Source organism: Lutzomyia longipalpis, chromosome 1 (assembly GCF_024334085.1).
Source record: "Lutzomyia longipalpis isolate SR_M1_2022 chromosome 1, ASM2433408v1".
NCBI lineage: Eukaryota > Metazoa > Arthropoda > Insecta > Diptera > Psychodidae > Lutzomyia > Lutzomyia longipalpis.
This window is the reverse complement of record NC_074707.1, coordinates 9,623,170-9,648,983: the sequence shown is the minus strand read 5'-3', so window position 1 is coordinate 9,648,983 and position 25,814 is coordinate 9,623,170. Positions and strand designations below refer to the sequence as shown.

At 35.8% G+C, this 25,814-nt stretch overlaps 2 protein-coding genes across 2 annotated transcripts in view; one reads left to right on the top strand and one right to left on the bottom strand.

The window, feature by feature from the left end:
- Nucleotides 1–25,814, bottom strand: part of LOC129787507 (C2 domain-containing protein 5) — a 970,947-nt gene that overhangs the window by 49,594 nt on the left and 895,539 nt on the right. The window lies entirely within an intron of this gene.
- On the top strand, nt 857–17,979 carry LOC129786906 (uncharacterized). Its single transcript, XM_055822161.1, has 4 exons — nt 857–893; nt 10,772–10,851; nt 17,796–17,907; nt 17,951–17,979. Exons 1-4 carry the CDS (start codon nt 857–859, stop codon nt 17,977–17,979), a joined length of 258 nt encoding a protein of 85 aa, XP_055678136.1.

The window sequence follows — 25,814 nt, the reverse complement described above, 5'->3', positions numbered from 1 at the left end:
GCTTAAAGATTAAATTAAATAGAAACCAATGAAGCAGAATAAAATGCCATTAATAAAATCATAAAGATTTATTTAAAATAATTAGAAAATTTTATTAGGCTAAGATTTTTTCTTTATTGTTTTGCCCATGAAGCATTTTGTTGTACTAATGCTGTTGTGGTGCTCTAAAATACTCCAATAAGACCCAGATTCAGATTTATTTTACTTCATTGTCTTTGATTTCTTCAAAATAGCATAAAAATTTATGTTTTCACAATAATTGAATAGATTTGGTTAAAGGAAGAGATTTGAAAGTTCTTGTGCAAAATTTTAAGAATATTTGTTTAGAATTAATTTTTTTTTTAGATAATTTTGAAGCTAAACTTTGCAAAAGCTTGTGGGAAAATACACTGAACATAACTTTGAAAGCTTTGTCAGAATATTCTGAACAAAAATCATAAAATAAAAAAAAACCTCTTTCCGTTTTTAATAAATTTTATTTTCTTCAAATTATTTTTCAAAGAATAATTTAGCATAAAATTCTAAACTTAATTGTAGGATAATCTACATGAAAAGATTTTCGGGCTTTTTTGAAAGATTTATCAGCCCCTCGGAGGAGAAGCTCAAATTTTAACCAAATAAGCCTCCCGTTTAGGCTTTCCACGCATAATATAGTTCTTCTTGAAGATCTTCAACTTCGCGGTAGATCCGATGCGTAAATACGACGCCATAGGCGGTCGATAGGTCGTTTGTAACAATTGAAAAGCGCCGATTGATGTCATTCCACAACAAAATACCCAGAAGTTGAATAAAAATACTGCAGACAGTCCATCTCTGTGGGTGAAATGCCAGTAAATCACAGACAAGTCCAAGGAGAATGCAAGAGGTGACGTACTATCGATTTAGTAATGACTGTAAAACATAAATTTTCATCCGACTATTCCCTCGGCAATTCAATGTGGATCGCATTTTGATTGACGGCCACATAGAGTTGATTTCTTTTACTGATGCGAATAAATCCTCCGCACGGATTCATCACCAATAATTCAAAATAACGAAATGTTTTCTTGACAAGAAAATAAAGAAAAAAAGGCAAGAAATTGTGAAAATAAATTTCTAATATTTCCTCAGAGTCTTAGATACATTAATAATGTAGGTATGTATTTTATATATAATAATAAGTTGCAACAAACTTTGTTTTTCTGCTGTCTCTCCTCCAACCCAACAAATTTCATAATGTCTGACTTTTACAGCATACACGGTAAATTATCGCGGGCAATTTTCGAACAATTAAAACTTCAGCAATTATCGGTGGGCATAAATTTTAATTAATCACTATTTTAGCTTTTTAATGGATATCACGGGAGAAAATGCCTCACTTTTGGCGGCACTTTCCCGCGCCACACTCCGTGGCTTATGCGAAAACACCAAAGAATGACCCTCTTTTGGGGTCGATCGTAGTGGAATTTTTTTTGGGGTCACACCAATGTGAAAGGACGTGTGAAAATTTCTCATTACCATTTACAATGTGAAATGTATGTGGCTAAAATTTTCAGCAATTGTGCAATATTCCTCAAAAAGAGGTGCTCAATGGACGATCCATAATGTGCGAGTTAATCTCACTCCACCATCTTCCTCATTGATTAACTCTGATTGCCCATCCGATGAATTTACGCATTTTACCATGCGAAAATCAACAAGGGAACAAGTCATGTGACAAAATAGTAAATTTATCTTCGTATAGCTCTCGAAAAATGTCAACTCCACCATGACTTCTCTGGGAATTTCATTGATTAAGTAGCGACGACGCGACAGAAAAAAAAATCTTTCCGGCTCACAAAACTACTAATTTATCGTAATGACTAAAGTGCATCAGTCGAATTAATTTTTAGGTTTTTCTTTCTTTTTATTTGGGGAAGAAGGTGAGGTGAGGAAGGTTTATTTTGAAGAGAAAAATCTCACTCAGACACAGATCAGCAATAATTTCGGAGATAATCTTGATGCAGAGTCATCGAATGTCACGCACATTTCAATATTAATAACTTCATTTTGGTTTGTGGCATGACCAGAGGCAGCATACCGCACAGGAAAGATTATTTGGGATGTGAGTAAATCGAATAAATCGAATAAATTCACATGATATAGGGTCAACGGTGACACCTCCAGTTTGCCAAGACATGAATGTTGGAGAAGGAAAAATGATAGAAAAATTTTCAAAAGGATAAAATTCTTTCCTAAGAAGCCGGTAAAAATAAACTAAAATATTCGCCAGATAAACTCTCCTTGTATTTTGATCTTTATTAGCTTTTCTCCTGATGCCAGTAAAGAGCAAGTCCTTTTGGCGATTCTATAATTTTCTCTCAAATGCATATTTAGTCCGCTTTTGCTTGAATTAATTCTTTATAAGCAAGGAGAATTAAATTAATCTGATCTTCGGAAATATTCGGAATATTTGTTAATATACCTACACATAATTCGCCTAAGAAATCAAAATTTTGGTTTTTAGTCTCAAAATGAGGAGAAGAAGCATAAAAAAATTAATTAGATTCTAAAATGAATCCTAAAAAGGACTAAAATCAAATAAATTAAAGCCAAAAAAAGTAATTTCCTCTAAAAAGGATAAATACAAGACGAAAACTTTTTATTTAATTTGTAGTTCTAAAAAAGGCAGGGATTAAAGAACAAAAAGTTAAAAAAAAATGTTTAATTTAAGCCTGCAAAGAACTAAATTCAAGACGATATTTAGTAAATTCAACCTTTAACCCTTTCGCGTCTAATGTGAAACATAAAAACATTGAAACATGCGCTCTTTTATCATGATTTTTATTCTGTGATTTTTTTAGAGAACTTTTCTCACTCAGAACATCTTCTTTGGCCCCTTTTACGTGAATTTGATGCATTTGCAACTTGGAAAAACAACTACATTCATAAATAATAATTGAAAAAATAAAATGTTTCACGTTTGGGTCCGCGTATGACCCATAAAACGCGAAAGGATTAAAGGGGTAATTCTTTTTCGATTTTTATTCCATTTCGATTTTTAGTAAAAGGGGTATTTATGCGAATTAAAATATTCAGATCTTCGTAAATATTCGCTTTAAAAACCAAAATATTCTGCAGATTTATAACCCTTGTTTACAAGGAATTATCATCTAAACAATTTTCATTATAAATTGTCCCTGTCTTGGTATGCTTAGGAGTCACTGCTATCAAAAAGTTCCTCTGCAAAACTCTCAACACTTGAGGACACTTTTGGGGCTCAAGAATAAAAGAAAAAAAGAAAAGATTATTTCAATAAAGAGTGATAATTAAATTGTGTGCACTTCAGTGGTTTCCAATGGCTCAAAACATCTTTATGGACGTAATCTGTTAATTAATAAAATGGGATTTAATGCACATCGCGCAAGCTTTGAATTTACAAAGGAGTTCAAAATCTTCTTCTTGTTTGCCTTTGATGTTGGAGGAACAGAGGTATAGAGAACATTATAAAGAAGTCACTTCGGCAATTTGATTTTCAGTATCAAATCAATTGCTTTTTCACATCAACCACTCATTTTCTATCAATGTTATTTGTGGCACTTTAAAGTCAACTTTGAAGACTTCGCTCCCCGGGTGAATGGTGCGAACAATAAAGAAGCAATTTGTTCGCCCCCTTGAGTGGCAACATACGCGTCTCTTTGGTTGAGTAACGAAAAATGTCCCTGATAAGGCGTAAAGCTGAGGTGATTTTTTTGTGTGTCTCTCACTGAGGGCAATCACGCGGGAAGAAAATATTAATTAAAATTCAAAAAGGCGATAATTGGATGAATGGCTTTTTGTCAATTTAATGATCTCAACGGATCATTTTCTCACCCAAATGGAGACGGGGCCACATTCACCCATTTTGGGTCCTATTTGCATTTGCACGATGGGACCCAAAATGATATTGATTGGAGGCACTCTGTGAGATTGATTTTTGAGCCATTCGACAAGGTGAGTTGTTTAAATATTATATAGAGAGCACGAGGTAAATTGTCGCTTCGCTCCAATTTACCTCGCCCCGCTTCGCGGGGATTTGTTGCGCTTCGCGCAAATTTTATAGGAAAAAAAATTGTGATGGTTTGATTGGGGCCACTTATCAATCCCAAAAGAAAAAATTTGCAAAGAGAAGAAATCATTTTCATACAACATTTCAGGCGCCAAATTCAAAAATTTGCAAAAACTGCATGAAATCTCTATGGGGGCTACCTGAAGGGGGGCTTTGGGGGGAAAATGAATACGGCCATCTAAAACCGCCTGTAATAAGGAGCCTCTGTACCAAATTTCATCGCGATCGGATAAACGGTGTGGATTTGTATAGAAAAGTCGGAACGACGATTACCAACAAACAGGCCTTTCTTTATTATATAGATAGACGCATGCTTTTTTTTGTTTCTCCAGTCTTCAAGCATACGTCAGCACCTCACCTCCCCTGGAACCTGTCAAATTGTCAGTCTCGTTAGAAACAGTAGTTAATTTAAATTATTTTCGTATATCACGATATGGCTAAAAACTTTCAAACTCAACGCGCAAGATCTGCCGAACCACCATCGCCACATAATTTGAATAACATCAATCATCAAAGGCATTTTTTTTTACTTCTTCTTCATCTCGCCACGACTTCTGGGTTATCTCTGTGTGTACTCCCTCCCTCTCCCGCCACCCGTCAGTGGAGCATAATACAGGAGGAGGTGTAAGAAATGTGCTCACACCATCATCACTTTATAACTCAATCAAATACTCAAAAGTGTTCAACGACCTCTTTGCCATCATGTTTCTTTTTATTCAATTAATTGGGCTTTTTGCTCTTTTGCCTTCAATGCACGAGAAATTTTCTCCCCCCCCCCTCTTCTTCAAGTCTTTTAGCTCTCTTGCATCGAATCTCTCCAGATGAGAACTAATTAATTAATTGATATGGATGGATTTTTAATTATTGCCAATAATCCATTCTTCACGATCGACCTCAACTTGGCATTGCTGTTATTAATTTCAATGGGAAAATAATATAAATGGGAAAAATGAACTCTTTGCTGGATTGACTGCAGCCAAGAAGTGTGCAGAAGTTTAAAAAATGACTGCAATATATCAGGTTGCTCAGAAAGTTTTTTTCTGGCACAAAAAAAATAAGATTTTGAGCTTATTAGCTTATCTTAAGCTTTGCACTGTTTGCACTCAAATTGAAAGCTGTTGCATAAAGAGCTTTATGTATGTATGTATAAATTATGAAGATAAATACGGTAAATACATTACGAATTTGAATAATAATCAGAGATTCTTTTTTTTACGCGTCGTGTAATAAATAGTGGTGTCGTAAGAAATATTCAGCATTTTTTAAAGCATAGAATAAGGAGTTTTTGTTGGATTTTTTCATCTTTCAAACCCTTTTCTTAAGTTTTAGATAATGCTAAAAATTTACATAATGCCCAGAAGTTTTTAAAATTATTACAAAGATCATTAATTACCTTTTTGCCTGACTGCAGCAATGACTTTTAGATTTACTGAAGAGATTTAAAACACCTCACGTAGAAGCCCAAATCCATCCAATGTCCCACCAATATGTGTGATCATAACACTCAATCAGCAATTCAGCGAGGTACAATTTTATCTCTAACGATTGAGCATAAGAAATATTATGCAGTGAGGTGAGGGAAAATGGATGGAACAGTATAAAGCGAAAGAACGGTAAGTAAAACTTACGGGCTGTGATTCTTTCTTTGTCAGTGAAATGTGAAATTGACTGAAAATTGAGGATGGGAAAATTTTGAGGAGAGACTTACTCGTGAGCCGAATCACAGCCAACGCGCAGAAATTTTGAAGAAAGCCTTAATCGTGGCGGGCGTTGGCTGTGATTCGGCTCACGAGTAAGTCTCTCCTCAAAATTTTCCCATCCTCAATTTTCAGTCAATTTCACATTTCACTGACAAAGAAAGAATCACAGCCCGTAAGTTTTACTTACCGTTCTTTCGCTTTATACTGTTCCATCCATGCTATATTTAATTTTTATCTTTGCAGTTTATATATTTATCTTTGCATTTTTATATGTATATATCTATGCATTTATATATATTTTATTTTACTTTTATATGTGTATATATAAAACGCCCCGCTGCGCGGGGCGTTGGACTTATGCAATTCAAGATATGACATGTTAACTTTAAAGCGCGATATCTCCGGAACGGCTACATAGATTTTCTTCATTTTTGGCATGAAGCTAGATAATATGGTCAGCTATAACATATCAAAATATGAAGCAAATCTATAAAGCGGTGCCCGAGATATTCATCGAAAACTCATCGAAAATTTCTTTTTCGATTTTAGCGCCACTTGTGGTCATTTTTTGAACTAGAAATGTTCCGAGCAGTTGTAGGGCTCGTTAATATCTTTCATTTGAGCCCGGGTTGATCAAAATCGGTCAAGCCGTTCTCGAGTTATAGCCGATTTTCGATGAAAAATTGTGTCGGCCATATTGGCTAAACGGCTTGGCCGATTTTCGAAAATGAAGTATCGTTGGAAAGGTCTTGATGGCCCCTACAACATACCAAAATTTCAGACCTCTAGCTATAATAGGGCTTGAGATATAGAGAAAACAAAATTTTGAGGTTATCCAAAATGGCGGACGGAGGGGTGGGGGGTTGGATTTGACATCATAATCGTATGTCTTCCACCTGATATATGAACTTTGCCGTTGACCGCAAGTCTCTATCTATTACCGTTCTCTTGCAATATTGCGTTATATTCCGGCCGGACGGACGGCCGGACGGACGGACGGCCGGAAAGATTTTTGGCGCATATGATTTTTGGAATGTGGGGACTCTAATTCGTGCTCATCCCGAGTTTGAGCCCGATCTGACGACTTTGCATTTTTGAGTGTACACAGAAGCTGTGCTTCTTTGAAGAAAGAATCACAGCTAAAATGGGGAAACAACGAAGAAGTTGGGTGAATAGCTGGCAGAAGGAGGCACAGAAATGGCCGTTTACACTGACACAAATGACCAATGCGATGTAAATTTTCATAAAATATACGTGACATGTCGTCTCACAGGGATTGTCAATAAATATGTGAATAAATGTCATGAAAATACCCCAACCGATACGATTTTCAATTTTATATGATTCGAAATGGGCCCCGTAATGGGTACTATTTTCGCATTAGACCTGCATCACCCGCTCACGTGTACCAAAGTACGCGTGAATGGGGAACAAATTTGATCGCGTGTAGACGATCCTCGCAAGAAAACATAAAAATATCACATCCAACCGTCAATGGTGATAAAGTTTGAGAAATGATGGCATGCCCGTGAAATTCTCTTCCTCAACAAATGCGCCAACATATCAAAATGTTGTGGCACAACGCTGGTGCTTTTTCTGCAAAACGCCACATATATTACTTTATTGGCAGGGAGAAATTAAAATAGATCGCACGATTGCTATATGGGGAGAAGGATGGCCTAATAAAATCGCGTATAGGTATATGCATATCTGTAAATGATTAACCCTTTCACATCACGAGGGTATTTTTCTTGCCTTAAGAGAAATCTCTTGGGCAAATTGTTTGAATTAACATATTGGGCTAAGAAAAGTGGAAAAATGTGACTTTTGTTCAAATATTTTTGGCGTTTTTCCATTTTTCTCAGCCCCAGAATGGAAATCCAAAATTCTGGTACATCAAAATCTGCATTAGTATTTCCTCTTCCATTTGCTTTTTACCCCATCAAAATCCACCCGGTAGATCCTGAGAAAAACCTATCTTTGTGTTTTAAGGAAAATTACAAGATGGCGTCGCATCAAAGATGGTGGAAAGTGATTTTCTTACTTTCTTATTAAAACGTTTAATTTCACCAGCTCTCAAAAGAGATCCCCCTTAATTTGATTTAATTTAAATTAAGTGGTTATAAGTGTACAGAATTGGTTATTTTGGTTAAATTTTGAGTTGTTTTGAAACTATACAATTGTCGAGAAAAATATCTAAATTTATTAAACAAAAACTTCTTTTATGCTGAGTTTTTGAATATTTTAGGTTAGTTTTCTGGAAAAATGGGATTTCACTTTTCATTTGCCGAATTTAAAACAGAAAGAAGAGTTATAAGCTCTTAAGAAAAACCACTGATTGCAATATACAAAAAAATGATAAAAATTTGCGCGGAAATTGAGTGATTGATCAATATTTGAGCATAAATTGACCAATCGATTGATAAAAAATTGAAGAACAATATTTTTGACAATCTTTGATCAATTCTTGATCCAAAATTGCTTGAGTTAAAATTGAATCAATATTAATATTGCCAATATTGAGTTAATATAAAACCACATAGAAGATCAATTATTAAGCAATCTGATTTGAAAATAGAGTGTTCAAATCTTGGTCAATAATTGATCAATCTGATTGACCTAATCATGATTAAGCATTTATTAGCTCAATCAATTTTTTTTACTGGGAATTTACAAAAAAAATCCAAGATCATGCTTCCAACTGCCTCGAAAGGGTTAACGTGCAAGGAAAGAGTTTGAAACAAAGGAGATGATAGAGATGCATCGTGTGAGCTTTTATAAAACACTTATCGTGGTGGGTGATCGATCCACTGGGTTGGCACAGAGTTGGGTAAATATTGGAATGCTTTTAATGCAGATCTCGTGGGTGGGTTGTCAATGGCCGTCATAATTTTTTATGACACCTATAGATTAAGAAGCTCTCACAACTACTTTATGACTCTGTCGATACGATTTGAATTTACAGGCCAATATTGAGGCTTTCCTTTCAATATGGGAGGTTTTTTTTCACACACACAACACTCCACCATTCGCCAATGCACTTTGCGCGGCATAACAGCTGATGCTCTTCATATTGCAAAATGATCATTGCCACAAGAGATTTTGATCATGAACATTTCGTCGAGAGATAAATTCAAAATTCCAACACAAAAGCAGAAGCATTCAATTAAAATTCTTTTCTTCCTCGAATTCTTTTTTTCTTTTTTTCTTGTTCTCTGTCTTAATTGCATGTGGGTGAGTGTACGGCACATATGGAAAAATTGACAAGGCCCCGAGGTGGGAAGAGGGGAGCTTGATCGTGATTGTGTTAAAATATGCCCATTATTCCTCCACTATCATTCACACATATTCCAAATAGCACAAATAACAATCTCAAGAATCAACTTTTACCACATTCCCCACGAAGCATATAAGAAACTCCAGAGGATCTCTCCATTGAGGAGACGAAGAGAGGCAAAGAGACCACGCGGATGAAATTCCAAATATTCTCGCGCCTCTGCGTGGCAAAACAAGGAGAAAAATGGAGAAAAAAGAATGGACTAGAAATTACCACCATACCACTGCTGCTTGATTTATCTCTTGGCAATGATCAGCCAAACTTGTGGATGGGATGGGAGTACAATCACTATAATTGAATCAGTTCATCCAATCTATCATTGTAGCTTTGTATCAAATGACCATTTTATTGAACTCATTACACATCCATTAAAACACCCAATCAATTTGAAAATCGCATTCAAATGGGATCTCTGCCCGTCCATCTCTTACAATTTCTTTGCCTCCCCCTTCACGGCTCACGGGCCGATGCATTCGGAAAAGATTAAAGACTCTCCGCGCAATGATCATCCGAAACATGTGTTATTGACAGTGGTACAGAGAGTGTCTTGTGCTATGAAAATGGAATTTATATTCCCATTTCCCACTGTGAGCAATCGATATAGGCAAAAAGAAGAAAAAGAATGAAATGATCGATCTACCTTTCAACACTCATTTTGATCAAATTATTAAATCAAATAGCACATTAAATCTACTCATATTAGATTTTTCATCCATTAATGTCTCTAATAATTTATGCCGATTGGTTTTGTTTTTGGAACATTCGGTGGGATTGATTTGCTCAATGGTTAGATGGAGGAGTTTATTCATTTTTGTCTCTGATCTTAGAATTTGTATGATTTACATAATATTCTTTATTTCAATTTTTTTTTTAAAGAATTAAGTTAAGTTTAACTGATTTTTTATTCCCTATTGAGATAATATGGAATATTTATTTAAAGAAAAATGTTTTTAAAGCCACGTCTCCATTTAATTTAACCCTTTGGCGTTTATTGGGTTATACGCTGACCCAAACGTGAAACATTTCATTTTTCCAATTATTTATAAATTCAATTGTTTTTCCAAGTAATCAATGCATCAAATTCACGCAAAAGGGGCCAAAGAAGACGTTCTGACTGAGAAAAGTCCCCTGAATACATTCACAGAATAAATATCGTGATATAAGAGTGCATGTTTCAATGTTTTTATGTTTCACGTTGGACACAAAAGGATTAATTCTCAAAGTTTGCATTATTGATTGATCTATTTCTATTGATCTTTCTAATATAAATTTTTTACAGGACGAAGATAGAAAGTTAAAGGTCTGTCTTTTTTTCCCTGCTTTTATCCCAATTTTCTCGTTAAATTCCTTAACCGTTGGAGGATCGATTTTATCTTACAAAGAAAATGTTTTCCAAGTTTAATTTAGAAAAACCTAAAGTAACAGAAAGTCCCTAAACACAGACGTTAAAATCGCGAAATGTTAAATAGAATTTAATTGTCTGGCGATTTTTTTTTTACATCTAAGTGGCCACGGTGGCCAGCAAAATCCTCCAAGGGTTAATAATTCGTATTGGAAAGGAGTTTATGCATTTAAATGAAAACTAATTCTATAGCAGAATAAAATCTGTCATTTATCAACGACAAAAGCCATTACTTTGAGAATTATGACCCAACGTCGACGTTTAAGTCATAATTAAAGACTTTGTGCCGAAGAAGACATTAAAAATCCTTTCAAATTTGTACTCAAAATGTACGCATGTTGGTGATGTCAGAGAAATGGGCATCCTATCAGTGCGCGATTACAGTTGGATGCACCACTTAATTAAGTACCTACCTTGAATTTAATGCCCATTTATCACACCAATTTAATTGCGAAAGGTATAAAACAAACACCTCTCCAAGGAGGATCTTAAATCACCATCGGGGTCTCTCAATTTGACGCCATTGACGGGTGCTGTGTGCTCTTCAATTTTCATCGCTAATCTCGTGGGTTATTTTATGTGCAGAAAAGTCATAAAGTGCTCTCAACAAGTGTTGATTCATCTTCACTTATGGAGATCTTCACATATATTGCGGATGGTCCACATTGCACGAGTAATGCGTATTCCTGAATTCCCAAAAAAAAAATCTTTTTCTTGAGATTCATTGCAAATCTTTTGGGAAGGTTTTTTGGGGATGAATTGAGAAGGAGGAGAAAAAAGAAGGACGGCAATGAAGAAGAGATGATTTCTCAAATCGATCGATGATCTTGCTCGCGATGGGTTGTATAAATGTTTTGATGGAAGTCCGCCGAAGGAGTGGCGCCACATTGCTGACCAAATTCGTGAATTTGCTTGCTTTGAGAGCCACCATTCCATACAATCCACGCGTCCATCAATCAATCTCGACTCACAGTGGAGAAGAAGTATTGTTGAACATGAGATGTTGGCTACGCGGACCCCGCGATCCTCGCAAGCACGCGGAGCCATATGAAGATGATAGGAAAAATATTTATGTGCAATCGGCACGCTGCTGAATTCAAGAGAACGCGATATTCCTCGCACATTAGAATACAGCCCGTGAGATGAGGGGCTCCTTGCCTTCTTCTCGCATCTCTCTGCCGTTGCCCATAAGACCCTGACCCCCTAAGAACCTCACCCCGCCGCGCCTGCCCTGCCGTGGCACAATGTTTTACCTTTGCAAGAGCACACAACTCTGTGAGGATGGCTGGTGCATGAATGCGCGCGCCTTCATTCCATTCGGGCCGGTCAATTGACGATGTTGTAGAGATGTTTGTAAATTAAAATAAATTGAATATAAAATGAAAAACGATGTTGTGCTGCTTTTTAGCGACGTCGCCGTTTATTCTGTATGCCTCATCCCATATAGCGTTTTAAGGTGGATGCAAGAAGATTTTAAAATATTTTAATGAAACGCCGAATACACTTATCGTCATTTGTTGCACAATGTCGCGTGCATTATTTCCCTACTATACCTCCCCACGTCTTTCCCGACCCACCTCCCCCCGTAATAGTGGACCCCATGCACGGTGGAACAAATAAAATGCAAAAATCTAATCATACCCATACAAGGAGCCTCTACTACCTGGGCAACCTCTCCGGGGCCAAGATTGTGACGTCCAGCGGCGGGTCGCTCATCAATTTAATGAAGCAGTAGCATTTTCTGCCAACACCATCTTCTTCAACCCCTCCTGCCCCACCCATCGTGTGTGTCCAATCAGTACAATATTGCGACGTCCCATTGCGAGGGTGTTTGCCTTAATTAAGTGAACAGTGCCATGAAAATCATTTTCATACCCATTTTGCGCACCTTAGCCCATACTACTAATGGGACCACATAGTATTGAAAATCAATAAATTCCCCTCAACTTTGTAGCGAAGAAAACTCTCTTCGCCACGCACTCTTCCGCAATTTCTTTCACAGAATGCGAAAGCGTGTGAAATAAAATGCAATGATTTTCAAATATTAGTTGGTGTTCCACTTCGTGGCCAACACCAAGTATTGTAATCGTCGGAAAAACCGACCACCTCAGATCGGGCTCAAACTTCGTATAAGCACGTTTTAGACATCCCACATTACGAAAATGGTGGTGGAAAATTTTTGATCCGGCCGGCCTGCCGGCCGGTGGTCCAAACTTTGCCTTATATCTCGAGAACGGCAATAGATAGAGACTTCGGGTTTGAAGTTTTCTATAGAAATGTGGGTGTAAAATTTCATTATTTCGCATTTTCAAAATCCAAGATGGCCGTCATCCGCCATTTTGAAATACCGTCAACCACTTTTCTTATAGCTAGAGATCTGAAATTTCAGTATGTTGTAGAGCTCAATGAGACATTTTCATCGATAATTCATACTTGAAAATCGGTCAAGCGGTTTAGCAAATATGGCGGCCTAAAGCAAAAAGTGTTTTTTCGATATATCTCAAGAACGGCTTGACCGATTTTGACCATCTTGGTATCAAATGAAAGGTATTGAGAAGCCCTACAACTGTCTAAAACATTTCAAGTTTCAAAAACATCCGCAAGAGGCGCTAAAAACAAAAACAAAAATCGCCTAACTTTAAAGGGCTATATCTCCTAACATCTGTTATCGTTTTCCTTTAAATTTTGATATGTTGTAGCCTGACTCAATATCTTTAACCAGTCCGAAAATGAAGAAATTCTATGTCACCGTTTAGAAGATATAGCTATTTGAAAAATTCTTGAATTTGAAAAGTTCTAAGAGCCATATCTCCTACACTGCTTAACCGATTTTGCTCATCTTAGTATCAAATTAAAGGTTTTGCAAATATCTACAACTTTCTAGAACATCAGAAACCTTTAAAACCATTCCTTCGGGACAAAAAATGCCAAAAGATGTTTTCGTAAAACAAAAAGCCGCCATTTTGTGTTCTGGAGGTGACCTTGAAAATTATTGAAATTTTTGTCAATTTATAGCCTGTTTAAATACCTTTCCAAAACTAGTCAAGAAATTTCTGTAGGTCTTATAGAACCAGAGATATGACCATTTTCATCCATCAAATTGCCGAATTTTACAAAAAAAATCAATTTTGCCTACTAATGCTGCTCACAAATCGCATTACAACGCATAAACAAACTTCTACACGTTGTGGGACACCAACTCTTATAACTGGACGCGTTATGATTGACTTACAACCAAATCGATTTGCAGTGACAAGTTCAATTGCCACACGAATGGTCATTGCTTGAGCATCTATTGCTGTGAAATTTGCAATCTTGTGAGCTAAATTGGAATTTACAATCAATGCAAATAAGTTAGGTGAATTGATACAGCCAGGAGCCCTACTGAGAGCACCAATGACCGGCTTCACACTCCTACAAAGCACGTGTAATGTGAGTGGATTTTCAAAGCTTTTGGCATTAGATTTCTCAATAAAACGGTTACAATGTAGAAAATGGTTTTATCAGCTGAGGTGGAAAGTATTTAGAAGAAATTGGAAAATCGCTTTTCTACTGATTAGCGCTGGATATATTAATTAATTAATCAATTAACCCTTGGAGGATTTTACTGTGACCAATTCGACTTTTTTTGTATTGATTTTTCAATCGCGATCGCGACAGAATTAAAATTTATTTAACATTTCGTGATAAATTCTACATCTGTATATAGGAAAGTTTCATTACTTCAATATTGTTGAAAGAAAAATTGGAAAAATAATTTCTTTTGAAAGAAAATTAAGGCCAAACTTTTGAGGTTAGAATCCTCGATCCTCCAAGTGTTAATTAAAAATTATTAAATTAAATCTTTCGGCACTGATTGATGGAAAATTGATATTCTGATTTCTTCTCATTACAATGAAGATTTTTGAATTTTCCTAAAGGTGAAATTATCTAAGAATGGGCCTTATTCAGCGACCAAGATACCCTTGAATTTTGCTTGAAATTTCAGTAGGTATAAAATTCAAAGATTTCAAGGATTTCTTGGTTGCTGAATAAGGCCAAATATTTGGGACTTTTCATCAAATAGAAGCAGAAAATGGTATGCCACGATTGTGGTATACCAACTAATTGAATATTTTATCAATTTTTAAATATGAATATTTGATAAAGCCATGATTCATATGTTTTGTGTGAAAAAAAAATAATAAAATTGAGATAAAATGAGGGCGTAGTTTATATTTTTTGAAAATTATTCCTGCTAAAACAATCTTTCTGATATTTTCTTAAATATTTTAACTATATTTCTATGTAGAATTATTCAATAAAGCAGTAATGCATATGCTTTATATATCAAAATGAATTGGGGCGTGGCTAATAAATTTTTGGGAAATTTTTGAATTTTCCAACCTGTTGCGAAGGAAAATCTCTCTTTTGGCTTTCCTTGAAAATTTGATAATGCTCTATCAAATTTTTCCGTTATATTTCCCTAAAACATGAAAGTCTCAAAATGAATAAGCTCATTTTAATTTAAAACTATACAAAACCTCAGAAAGAAGAACTGTCTCCATAATTCCCATAGTTTATTGACTTTGTGGAAATATTAATTCGCCATTTTTTTTTCAATACCCCGCAAACTAATTGTTATTTTAAAAACACTTGAATTCAATAACATGTAGATTTCGCAGCACGCTAAAACCAGGTAATTAAGCGCCGTGATTGGCATTCAAGATGCTGTCTTGGGTGAAATTTGCATTATTTAGCAATGTGTGCTTAATCTTCAATATTCCGAAAAAACATCTCTCGGCAATATTTGCACCAATTCTCGCGCGCGATTGCTTTTTAGCATACGTGCTGCGGAGCCCCATGAGCGCCCCCGAGTGAAGTGATTGCCCGGCATTCAAGCAATCTCCCCCATTCTGGGCGAGAGAGAGATCTGTCGAATATGGAAAGGCGCAATTGATGGCATTAATTTAATTAATTGACTCATGTTGCACACACAGAGCAATTGAGGTGCCATACACTCGGGCATTTCATGAGCCATCACTCACAGGCTGCGCCGAGCAATCTCCTGGTGCCCAAGACCAGTGGCCGAGCGAACCAATAAAATAATAATGCAACGATAAGTGAATCATGTCAAAGTAGGAGAGAGAAGGAGATTAAATAGCATTTAAGTGGACGCGAGCATTAAATTTTTTTGCGCCAATGCCCCTTCGCCTAAATTGAATCCGTCACGCACGCAATTCTATATATCCAAGAGCTTAGGAATTGGTCAAAGATCTTTCCTCCACGCAGCTTCGGGGATTCCTTGGTGGAATGCTTGAGGAGAGAACAAGAATGCATGATGATGATAATGGAGAGTTGTGTTTGTTTTCTCTCCATTTAAGCGTGTACTAAAGTGCGTTTTTTTCGTTAATGATCGCATGGCACATAAAATGAACCACATAAGCGCCTTCAAATTGAGATGGTACACACAATGTCGCACATAAAAAGGGAAGGGGCAGAGCATTACATGATCGTAGTGCGACATTTCAATTAAAATTGATACACAGATATGGCAATTAGGAGGGAAAAAAAGTGATGTAATGGCACATAGTTTGTATGTGTAATGTAATTACATTTATGGCGGGGAATCTCTCAAGACCTTTTTGTGTACCTCACACCTCAGCATCAATTGAAAAATTATGATGATGATCGACAATTAAAGTCTCTTTTATTAGTTTCTTTTATGCTAAAACGTCTGTTTTTCCTCGACAAATCAATTGAGATCTCAATTTAGAGGATGATTAGTGCATCACTCACGACACTACGAAATGCATGAAAAATGTGAAAAATAAACAGCTCCGGAGAATAAATTAATTTCTCTGCAATTAAATGAAAAACCACAAATATGTGCTGTGCAATTAAAAGCTTGTTTCTTAATCTGCGGTGAGGGCCACTATAAATTAATCTTTTCTATGAACACTCACGACATAAAATTGCTTCTAAATCAATTGAAAGATTAATAATTTTTCGAGATTAGAGATTATTTTTATTTGTTGAAAAATAGTTTGAAGAGTTTGTTTCGCAGTTTTGAGGGAAAATCAGCTTTAGTCCTGAACTTTAGGAATTAACTTATGGTTAGAATAGAATTTAAATCTTATACAGTCCCTCGACAAAAATAATCGACTTCAGTAATAATATTTTGTCCGAGAAAATAAAAAAAATATTTTTGTTTCTCAAAAAATTTTTCCTATCAAATTTTTTTTCCTTGAAAGCTACGTTCATCACCTTTCCAAATCTGCCGGGGTGACCAAAATCGGATAAAGGGTTGATTTTTAAGGGTTGGTAGAAGAGAAAATGGCACTTTTTGCAAGGGTCTACTGGATCGACTGCCAAAAATCAGCCCCTTGACCGATTTTGATCATCTTGGATTCTTTGGAAAGACGAAGAGTGCAGCTTTTAGAGTTTTTTTTTATTTGTGAAAATCTATTGACGAGAAAAAAAGTTAGACAAACTTAATTTTTGTAAAAAAATCTTCTAAAATGCATGTACAAATTTCATTTTATCAAGAAGTTAATAAATTCAATTTTTTTTAATGTTTGAGTAATAAAATTATTGACTTTTCAAGATCAATTTGTTTATTGATGAAGGTCAGTTTTTATTTAGATAACTTTGACACAGTGCTCGAGCTTCAGCCGAAAACATAATTCAATGTTTTATTCAGCAAAAAATATTATCATTTGAAATTATTTAAAGAGCTTTATGTAATAATTATCATTCACAAGCACTAAAGTTCAAATTTTGCGATAATTTCTTGATAAATTTGACCAAAAATTTATTGAAATGTGCAATACAAAGTTAGTTTGGAATGAATTTTCACGGAAAGTGCTTCAAAATCTAACAAAGTCCTTTAAAAATGTAATAATTCCTTTCAAATTATTCTTAATTCTGTGGAGTTTTTGTTTAATTTTTAAATTCTTCCTCTCTAGGAGCTTTGCAACGTTCTTTTGTGTTTCTATTCTCCTACCAATTGTGGTCCATGGAGGATATAATCGAGACATTCCCCTCTTTTGTGAACCATTCTTTAGCACATTTAATGAGAATGGAACACCAAACACTGAAGTTGTCAAATGCTCCACTGGAGGATTCAACAAATACTTTCCAGCATTGAATGAAATCCGAAACAGCGATGTGGCCACAATAACATATAGAAACTCAAGAATGGGTGAAAAACTTCCATTAGATTATTTATACGAAAGATACCTCAATTTGGAATCACTATCTTACATAAATTCAGTGTTGAGAAAAATTGAAGTTATAAAATTCAAAAAATTAAGAACTTTAAATCTTTTTATGAACAAAATTGATTTTATAGACGAATCTGCCTTCGAAGGATGTCCTAATCTTGAGAATATCGACTTATCTTACAATAGAATAGAAAACAGTGAAATATTGTCTTCTAATACTTTCAATGGTGATCAATACAGATCACTTAATCTATCGCATAATTTGCTAAATGAAAAATTTCAATTCATTTATTTTCCAAAAAACAATAAAAGTGATTTCCAAATGTTAGATTTGAGCTACAATAAAATTGCGAAAATTAATGCGAAATATATTAAAGTTTTCTCTCTGAATGTTAGTTCAAATGCCATAAAATCATTAAAAATTGAAAATTTTATTGGAAATGAAATTAATGCAGAAAATAACATGATAGAAGAAATCTCAATAAACAATCCTGATAATTCTTTAGAAGTTTTAAATTTAAATTCGAATCAATTAAAAAATAATTTTGGCGCAATTTGTGGTTTAAAAAGTTTAAAGAAACTCTTCTTGAATTCCAATGAAATCTCAAAAGTTAATCAATGTTTTTCCAAAATGCAAAATTTAACGACAATTACACTGAAACGAAATCAACTATCCCGTCTCTCGTGGAATAGTTTTCATCCAGATAATCAAATTGAAGTTTTGGATTTATCTCACAATAATATAAAAGTCTTTGATGAGTACACAATGTCAATATTCCAAAATCTCAAATATTTCTACATAAATAATAATCGAATTTCAGACATTACCCTCTCCCCGTGGCTCTACATGCCCAAATTGGTTGAAATTAATTTAACTGAAAACATAGTGCCTTGTTCTAAATTATTAATTCTAATCAGAATGGCAGAACAGGAAAATATTCGAATGATTAAAGATGAAAAATTCAAAGAAAATGCAAAACTTGCCAATGGAATTGTTTGCAATGAAGAATATGTTGAGTCAAATTGGCTTAAAGATGAATTCAGCTATGCTTATGATGATTACATAAAAGTTGTTGAAAACAATGAAATACTTCCGTTAATTTTGAAAAATATTGATAAATTGCAGTACGAGATGAAGGAAGAAATCTTCGAAAATCGTAGAAAGTTAAATGAATTGACTGAAATGATTAAGATTCTTCACAAAGCTATGGCAACTTGCGGAATATAAATTATTAAAAAAATATTTTTTTTAATGTTTAAAAATTATCAATACTTTAATAAATATAAACTAACTAACTACCAATTCTTTTAGTTAAATTCAGTTTAAGGGGGGTCTCTTTGGAGAGCTGATGAAATTAAATATTTTTATTTTTTTGGGGTTTTTCTTAAACTTGGTTTTTTAATATTGGTTACATTTGTAGCCTAATTATTGAAGAGTAAGAAAATCATTTTCCGCCATCTTAAATGCGACGCCATCTTGAGATTTTTGTCAAAACACAAAGGTAGGTTTTTCTCAGGATCTACTGGTTGGATTTTGATGGGGTAAAAAGCAAATGGAAGAGGAAATACCAATGCAGATTTTGATGTAGCGGAATTTTGAATTTCCATTCTGGAGCTGAGAAAAGTGGGAAAATGTGACTTTTCTTCAGCCATTTTTGACGTTTTCCCACTTTTCTCAGCCCCAGAATGGAAATTCAAAATTCTGGTACATCAAAATCTGCATTGGTATTTCCTCTTCCATTTGCTTTTTACTCCATCAAAATCCATCCAGTAGATCCTGAGAAAAACCTACCTTTGTGTTTTAGGGCAGTTCTGTGAAAGAGACGGAAAATCACAAGATGGCGTCGCACCTAAGAGGGCGAAAAGTGATTTTCTTACACTTTAATAATTAGGCTTCAAATGTAACCAACATCGGAAAACCATGTTTAAGAAAAACCCCAAAAAATAACAATATTAATAATGTGTAAATTCTAACATTTTTCCCAAGAGACCCCCCTTAATATACACATTTTTACAACTGAAATAAACTAGAAAAAAAAAACTAAATTTTATGCTTTTTTATTGAATCCAAAATTATTTTTAAAAAATGTATTTTTTAAATTAAAAAAAAAAATAAAAATATTAAACTTAACGTTAACCACGTGAAACTTTCAGGAATCTTAAAAAAAAACTTTTTTTAAATGAAATTGAAAAGCGAAGCATGAAGAAAGTTTATAAAACGGAAAATATATTATTATATATAATTTTAATTATTAGGTATATATGATATTAAAAATTCTTTATAAACTAATCCAAAAAAATTTTCCCACATAAACAAATTTTCATAATTTTCCTTTTTTTTATAAATATTCAATTTGTGAGGAAATAATTTGGGAATTTTGCTTCTCTATTTCACAAAATTGCCATTGAAGACATTTGCGGAGAATTTATTGGGCACGATGGAGGTAAAATGTTGGATTCTGTTTTATGGGATTTTAATGTGGTTGATTTAGTGCTGCTTAAATACGAAGGAATCCAGCAAATTTCTCCCTCTCTTTGCACAAAAGTGAATTATATTTTGGGAAAATCTCTTCGTGGGGAGTTCCGTGAGAGAATGGAAAGTGAATGGAATATCGTCGATGGTTGAAAAGATCATTGGGGGGCTCTTTCTTTTATTGAATTGGATGCCTGATTGCGAACAATTGCGTCTGGGGTATTATTCCGAAAAAGCAATATATTTGGTCAGTCTAATCGATCGCGCGCCAGACCCTATAAAGCCCGATTGAGTGGTGATTTATTTTTTTTTGGAGGCAGCTCAGGTTGAATTTGGTCAAAGTGTGACAGCAAAGAGATCATATTTATGTATTTATTTGATCACTGTTCTCCGTTCAATGGCATTGATTGCACATTTTGAGCGGATTGTGAGTCCGCGCGCAATTTGCGATGAGGCGAATGGGGAGGGATGCTTGGGGGAATTATTACATGAGAAATTAAAGTCATATTCCCATGTTTATGTCTGGTACACATTAGTCGCTCTATTGATGGCCAGAGAGATTAAATTATGAGGTACAAATGGGTACTATTAATTAGATCTTATTGCACATTTATTTACGCTTAAGGAATTTTTAATTACCCAACTGCCATTTTGTAATTAACAATATTGCAACTTCACTGCGAGAATATTGAAAAGTTATGGATTTTAGCGCGATGGGAAAATTTCTTGGGGAGGCAAAAAGGAGATCTTTTTCTCTTCTTAGAGCTTCTCTTGGTTCTCTGTCTACCAGCGCAGTCTTTAAAACAATAACAACAAGACTCTTATTATAGCGAAATAGAATCACGCGTAGACACTGCGGAATTTCAATTTCTTCTCCGTCCTCCGGAGGGGCCATTATAATTTAATAAGGGAACGAGGCATCGAGTAAGATCGTCCACTTGTTGGAGAATATAATCATTTGTGGCCTCTGCCCCAAGTTACGCTCAAACGGCACTATAATTGCCAATATATGCATGAGATGTGGAGACCTCTCGCCGTTGGTTCTTGAGACTCCTTTTTTTCCTCCGCAACTCTTACAAACCCCCCTTGGAAGTCTCTGGACCGCGGCTGGCAAAGTGGCTACGCTGCATGTCACGACGTAAATTTTCTCCATTGTAAACAATCATATCTTAATGTGTCGTAAACATCGAATTATATGTTCAATAACTGTGGTTGTTTGTGCTATGATTTGGGCTCGTAATTCTCAGATTGTTATTGCCATTAATGCATTTTCATTCAGAGTGTTGTTACAACTGCCAAGCTCGTGTATGTCGCGATCCTGACTGACAAACAATGGTGGGTGACAGAAAATTAATAAAATACGCCTCAAGTTTTATTCTTTCCTCACACGCCGGCACTCACACCAAATGCTGGCAGTGCCTGGAAGTGGATGGATATGATGGAATGATTGAGGGTTCTGTAAATTAAAAATTTTATGAAATTTTGAATTTAATGAATAATGAATGATTTTAAGAAGAATATAACAAAAATGGAATTTAATCATTTTGAGGCTATTTGAATCTTATTTCTCTGTTCTCTATTAGCTAACCTTTTATTCAAAGAAAGCCACCTAAGTCCTATGATTAAAAACCTAGGTCTATGGTAAATAAACTTAGGCCTATATTAATAAACTTAGCTTTGTTTAAAAAAAACATGTTAAACTTAAACCTAGCTCATAAAACTTTAGGTCTAGTTTAAAACTAGGAGAAAACTTAGGCCAAACTTAGCACCTAATAAAATTTTTGAATAAATAATAATAGGCCAAACTTAAACTAAACTTTAACTTAGGCCTAGTCTTAAAACTTTGGTCTAGTTTTAAACCTTAGGCCAAGTTCAATTCAATTCAATTCAATTTATTGCTCATTCCGCATTTTACAATTTGGAAGATTTAGGGCCTAACCTAGTTGTTAGCTGCTCGGCGCCCTCTCACAAAAAAATACATTCATTATAAACACAAAGAAAGATACACTAAGACTTCGGCACATTTACGAGTACATAGACCGCAGCAACTCCGCGACCATATCCACACTGGCCTCACACAGCCACCTCCCCACGCGATCAGGAGCCAACGACGACAGACGGCGGGAAAGATTGTTTAGTATGATTGGGGCAGAATAATTGAAAGAGCGTTTGAACTGCTCCGTCCGGGGTCTCGGCACATTAAAGGGCTCCCGACCGCCAGCAGCAGCCCCCAGCGCGAGACATCGCCCATTTCCATCGCCGCCCGCAAACCTCGCAACTCTCTCCACGTAAAGGTGCCGCAGCGGGAGGAGCCGCCACCCAGCGAACAGTGGAGCAGATGCATCAGTTCTTCGCGCAAAAGACATGACTCTCACGGCACCCTTCTGAGCCACCAAGAGGTCATGCATATGTGTGGCAGCAGCGTTTCCCCAGAGAGCAATTCCGTAGCGCAATTTGGACTCCACAAGCGCACAATAGACGGCCCTCATCAGTCCTCCCGAGCAGCTGCGTCGCAAGGCATACAGTTGCCTAGTAACCTGCCTGACGGAGGTTCTAACAGCATCCATGTGCGCATGCCAAGTGAGTCCAGCATCGACGATGAGTCCCAGGTATTTGAATTGCTGCACTCTCTCTATCCTGACGCAGCGCTCCAGTTTATAAATCTTACGCATAGCTTACAAAACTAAAGCCTGACTTACGAAACTTTAATCCTAAATTAATAAACTTAGGCCTAGATAAGAAAACTTACGCTTAGTTTAAAAAAATTAGATTAAACTCAGATGAAAAACTTATGCCTAGGTCATAAAGCTAAAGTCAGACTTATAATACTTTACTTATAAATTAAAACTTAGGTTTCTTAGGTAAACTTAGTTCTAGATTAAAGAACTTTGGCTTACCTTAAATACTTAGGACTAGATTAGAAAACTAAAACCAGGCCTATAAAACACTTAGGTCTATATTGATAAACTTAGGCCAAGCTTTAAAAAACTTAAAATTGTCCTAAAAACGGTCTAGTCTTTAAACTATATGGCCTAGTTTAAAAACTTCGGCCTAGTTTAAAAATCTAAAGTCTGAATGATCTGAATTAATAAATTAAAGTCGGACTCACTAAAGAATTTAACCCATTGATAACTCCTAATAAAACGTTTTTATTAGTCCAAAAATATGTACATAAACCATGCCCCTATTGCACCTACTACCCTTGAACTCTGCACTGTAGAACATTAATTATTTTTAATTAATCTAATTAATTAAAGCTAACAAGGAGTATGAGAAAATCTGTGCAAAATCTTCTCGCATAAGTCGTGCAATAAAATAAACTTTCGCAAATCCATGGGGTACAATCCGTGCGATCTTGACGCGATCTTTGCGATCAATCTTGATGCTATCAACTCACTATGATACAGCACACTCGTGGCTTTAGTGGTCATGAATGAGATTTATCCGCGCGCCTTCACGGAGTTGTAATTGAGTCAGTACGGTGTTGTCTTGTGAGTTGGAAAAGACAATGATGAAGGAACTCCTCCCACAGCAATTATTTCAAAACTCACTCTCATGCGGTGTGTCCACAAAGGCACTCCAATAAATCACCAATAGTTTAGAGGCATAGAGTGTGCGCACAAGTGAGGCTTTTTCAGTTCTCCATTTGCGAGTGAGATCTTGCTGTGTGGACGCCGATCTTGCGGTGGCGATTGTGTCCCTCGGTCTGCACAGGAGGTGACCGGGCGGCATTTTAAACATTTTACATACATACATAATTTTGCGAGTCAATTTGGAGTCAGGTGCAAAGTTGAGGAGAGATGTATTGTGATCATTTCAGCGCATTGGCACGACATGGTGGTAACGCGCGGCGGAAAAGAAGTCCAAGCGAGAGTGAAACATGCGGATTTTTCTTTTTCTTACGGATTTATCGGACGCGGTAGCTGCACCAAGATTGAAATATGGAAGCACAACGGTTTTGCAGTATCCATCGTGAGTGACTCGATGGTTGCACTGTACGGCCGATGTCTTTGGCCAGGGAGAAACAATTGAGAGGCTATGGTGAGCGCAATTTTGTAATATGTATAATAAAGTGCATTTCATAATGGGTCTGTTGGTTCGGCGAAAAACAACGACAGCGTGCCCAGGTCTATTGGGAAAATGTCTGTTTTTATGGGATGTTGAGGTTTTTACCTACACGAAAATAAATACCCAATGAATTGGCAAACGGCATACAAGAGTCCGTGGAAGCTGCGAGAGAGTGATATTTCTCAATATAATATAATAAAATATACTGTACGATCTTGCTGAGCGTGTGATTCGTTCACGGGATCATTTCCTCCCCCGCGCGGATTCTTCCTTCGTGCACCTTTCGCCCCAACAACATTTTCTTTTCTTAGTTTTTTTTTTCCTTCCTTACCGTTCCACCAGTATGAAAGGAATCCCTCCACACATCCATTCGCGCAAAATGCAGTAGAAGATCCCGAAAAATTATCGACCACGTTCTTCTTGTTGCATCTCACTGGCTGTGCATAAAATATTTTATTACTCTTCGAGTGTCTGATGTGCGATACTCAATTATTATAAACTCCGCTCCGGTGTTTTGCCATTTGGAAGCTCCCATACCACACAGAGAAGAAGGCATCTCAATGGGAAGCCTTCTGTATGCTCACATTGCAGCTACTCGAGAAATGTTTTTGCTGCCACACAATCCTCATAAGTAAAAGAAGAAGAAGAGGAACCATACCGTTTTATTACAATTTTTGCGTGTGCTCCACGAATTATGGGCCAAAAGCCCCTGAGTTTGAGAAGCTCCGAAACCACAAATGAAAATCGTGTGATCGAGAACTCTTGGATGCCACTCTTCTTCTTTCCACTTTTCATCATGATGCTGTGGCTTTCTTAAGCGGGGTCACATACAACGGACAACGAAAGAGAGATTTTCTAGACAAGTACAAATTTTGGTATGACTCACCCGACTAATTGTGGTCTGTTGGAAATTTTCCAGACAGTCACGATAATAATCTGCGTGGGAAGCTTTTCTTTTTGCCCGCAGGCCACGCGTGAGTGCTGGGCCAATCTCAGCAAAAGTCGCCAACAAATCACTAATTTTTTTCAATACCTATAACCAACCCACAACTACCCTAAAAACACGTGAAGACAATATTAATAGTTTTCACAAATAAAGGGGTTGATAACTACTTGATTTGATAAATTAAAAGAAAAGGAAAAAAATTATTTGGTAATTTTCTTGAATTTATTTGAGAATTTATTTTAACAATATTTTCAAATATTGTATATTTAAATAAAATTGATAGAAAAGAACACAATTCCGATCAGTGGCGTAGCTATGGGGGAGTTTTGGGGGTCAAAATTTCCACCTCGAGCTATAACTTGAGAATAAATTGATCAAAATATTCAAATTTGAAAAATATCTTTACCCAAAAAAAAAACCAAATTAGACATTCGTGGGATGATGCTTTATGGGCAAATAAAAATCATGCATAAAAAAATAGGTCATGCATGTAAAACTAAATGTCATGCATAAAAATAAACTCTGGTCATGCATAAAAAACTCAGGTCATGCAGAAAAACTTAGGTCATGCATAAAATTTCGTTCTGGCTACGCCCCTGAATCCGATTTTTGACGAA

What these genes read in the sequence shown, in the direction of transcription:
- LOC129786906 (XM_055822161.1), top strand. Translation starts at nt 857, where the DNA reads ATGCAAGAGGTGACGTACTATCGATTTAGTAATGACT. An exon ending in CTATCGATTTAGTAATGACT is followed by an intron (nt 894 to 10,771) that starts GTAAAACATAAA and finishes TCGACGTTTAAG; the next exon opens with TCATAATTAAAGACTTTGTG. An exon ending in TTACAATAGAATAGAAAACA is followed by an intron (nt 17,908 to 17,950) that starts GTGAAATATTGT and finishes TGATCAATACAG; the next exon opens with ATCACTTAATCTATCGCATA.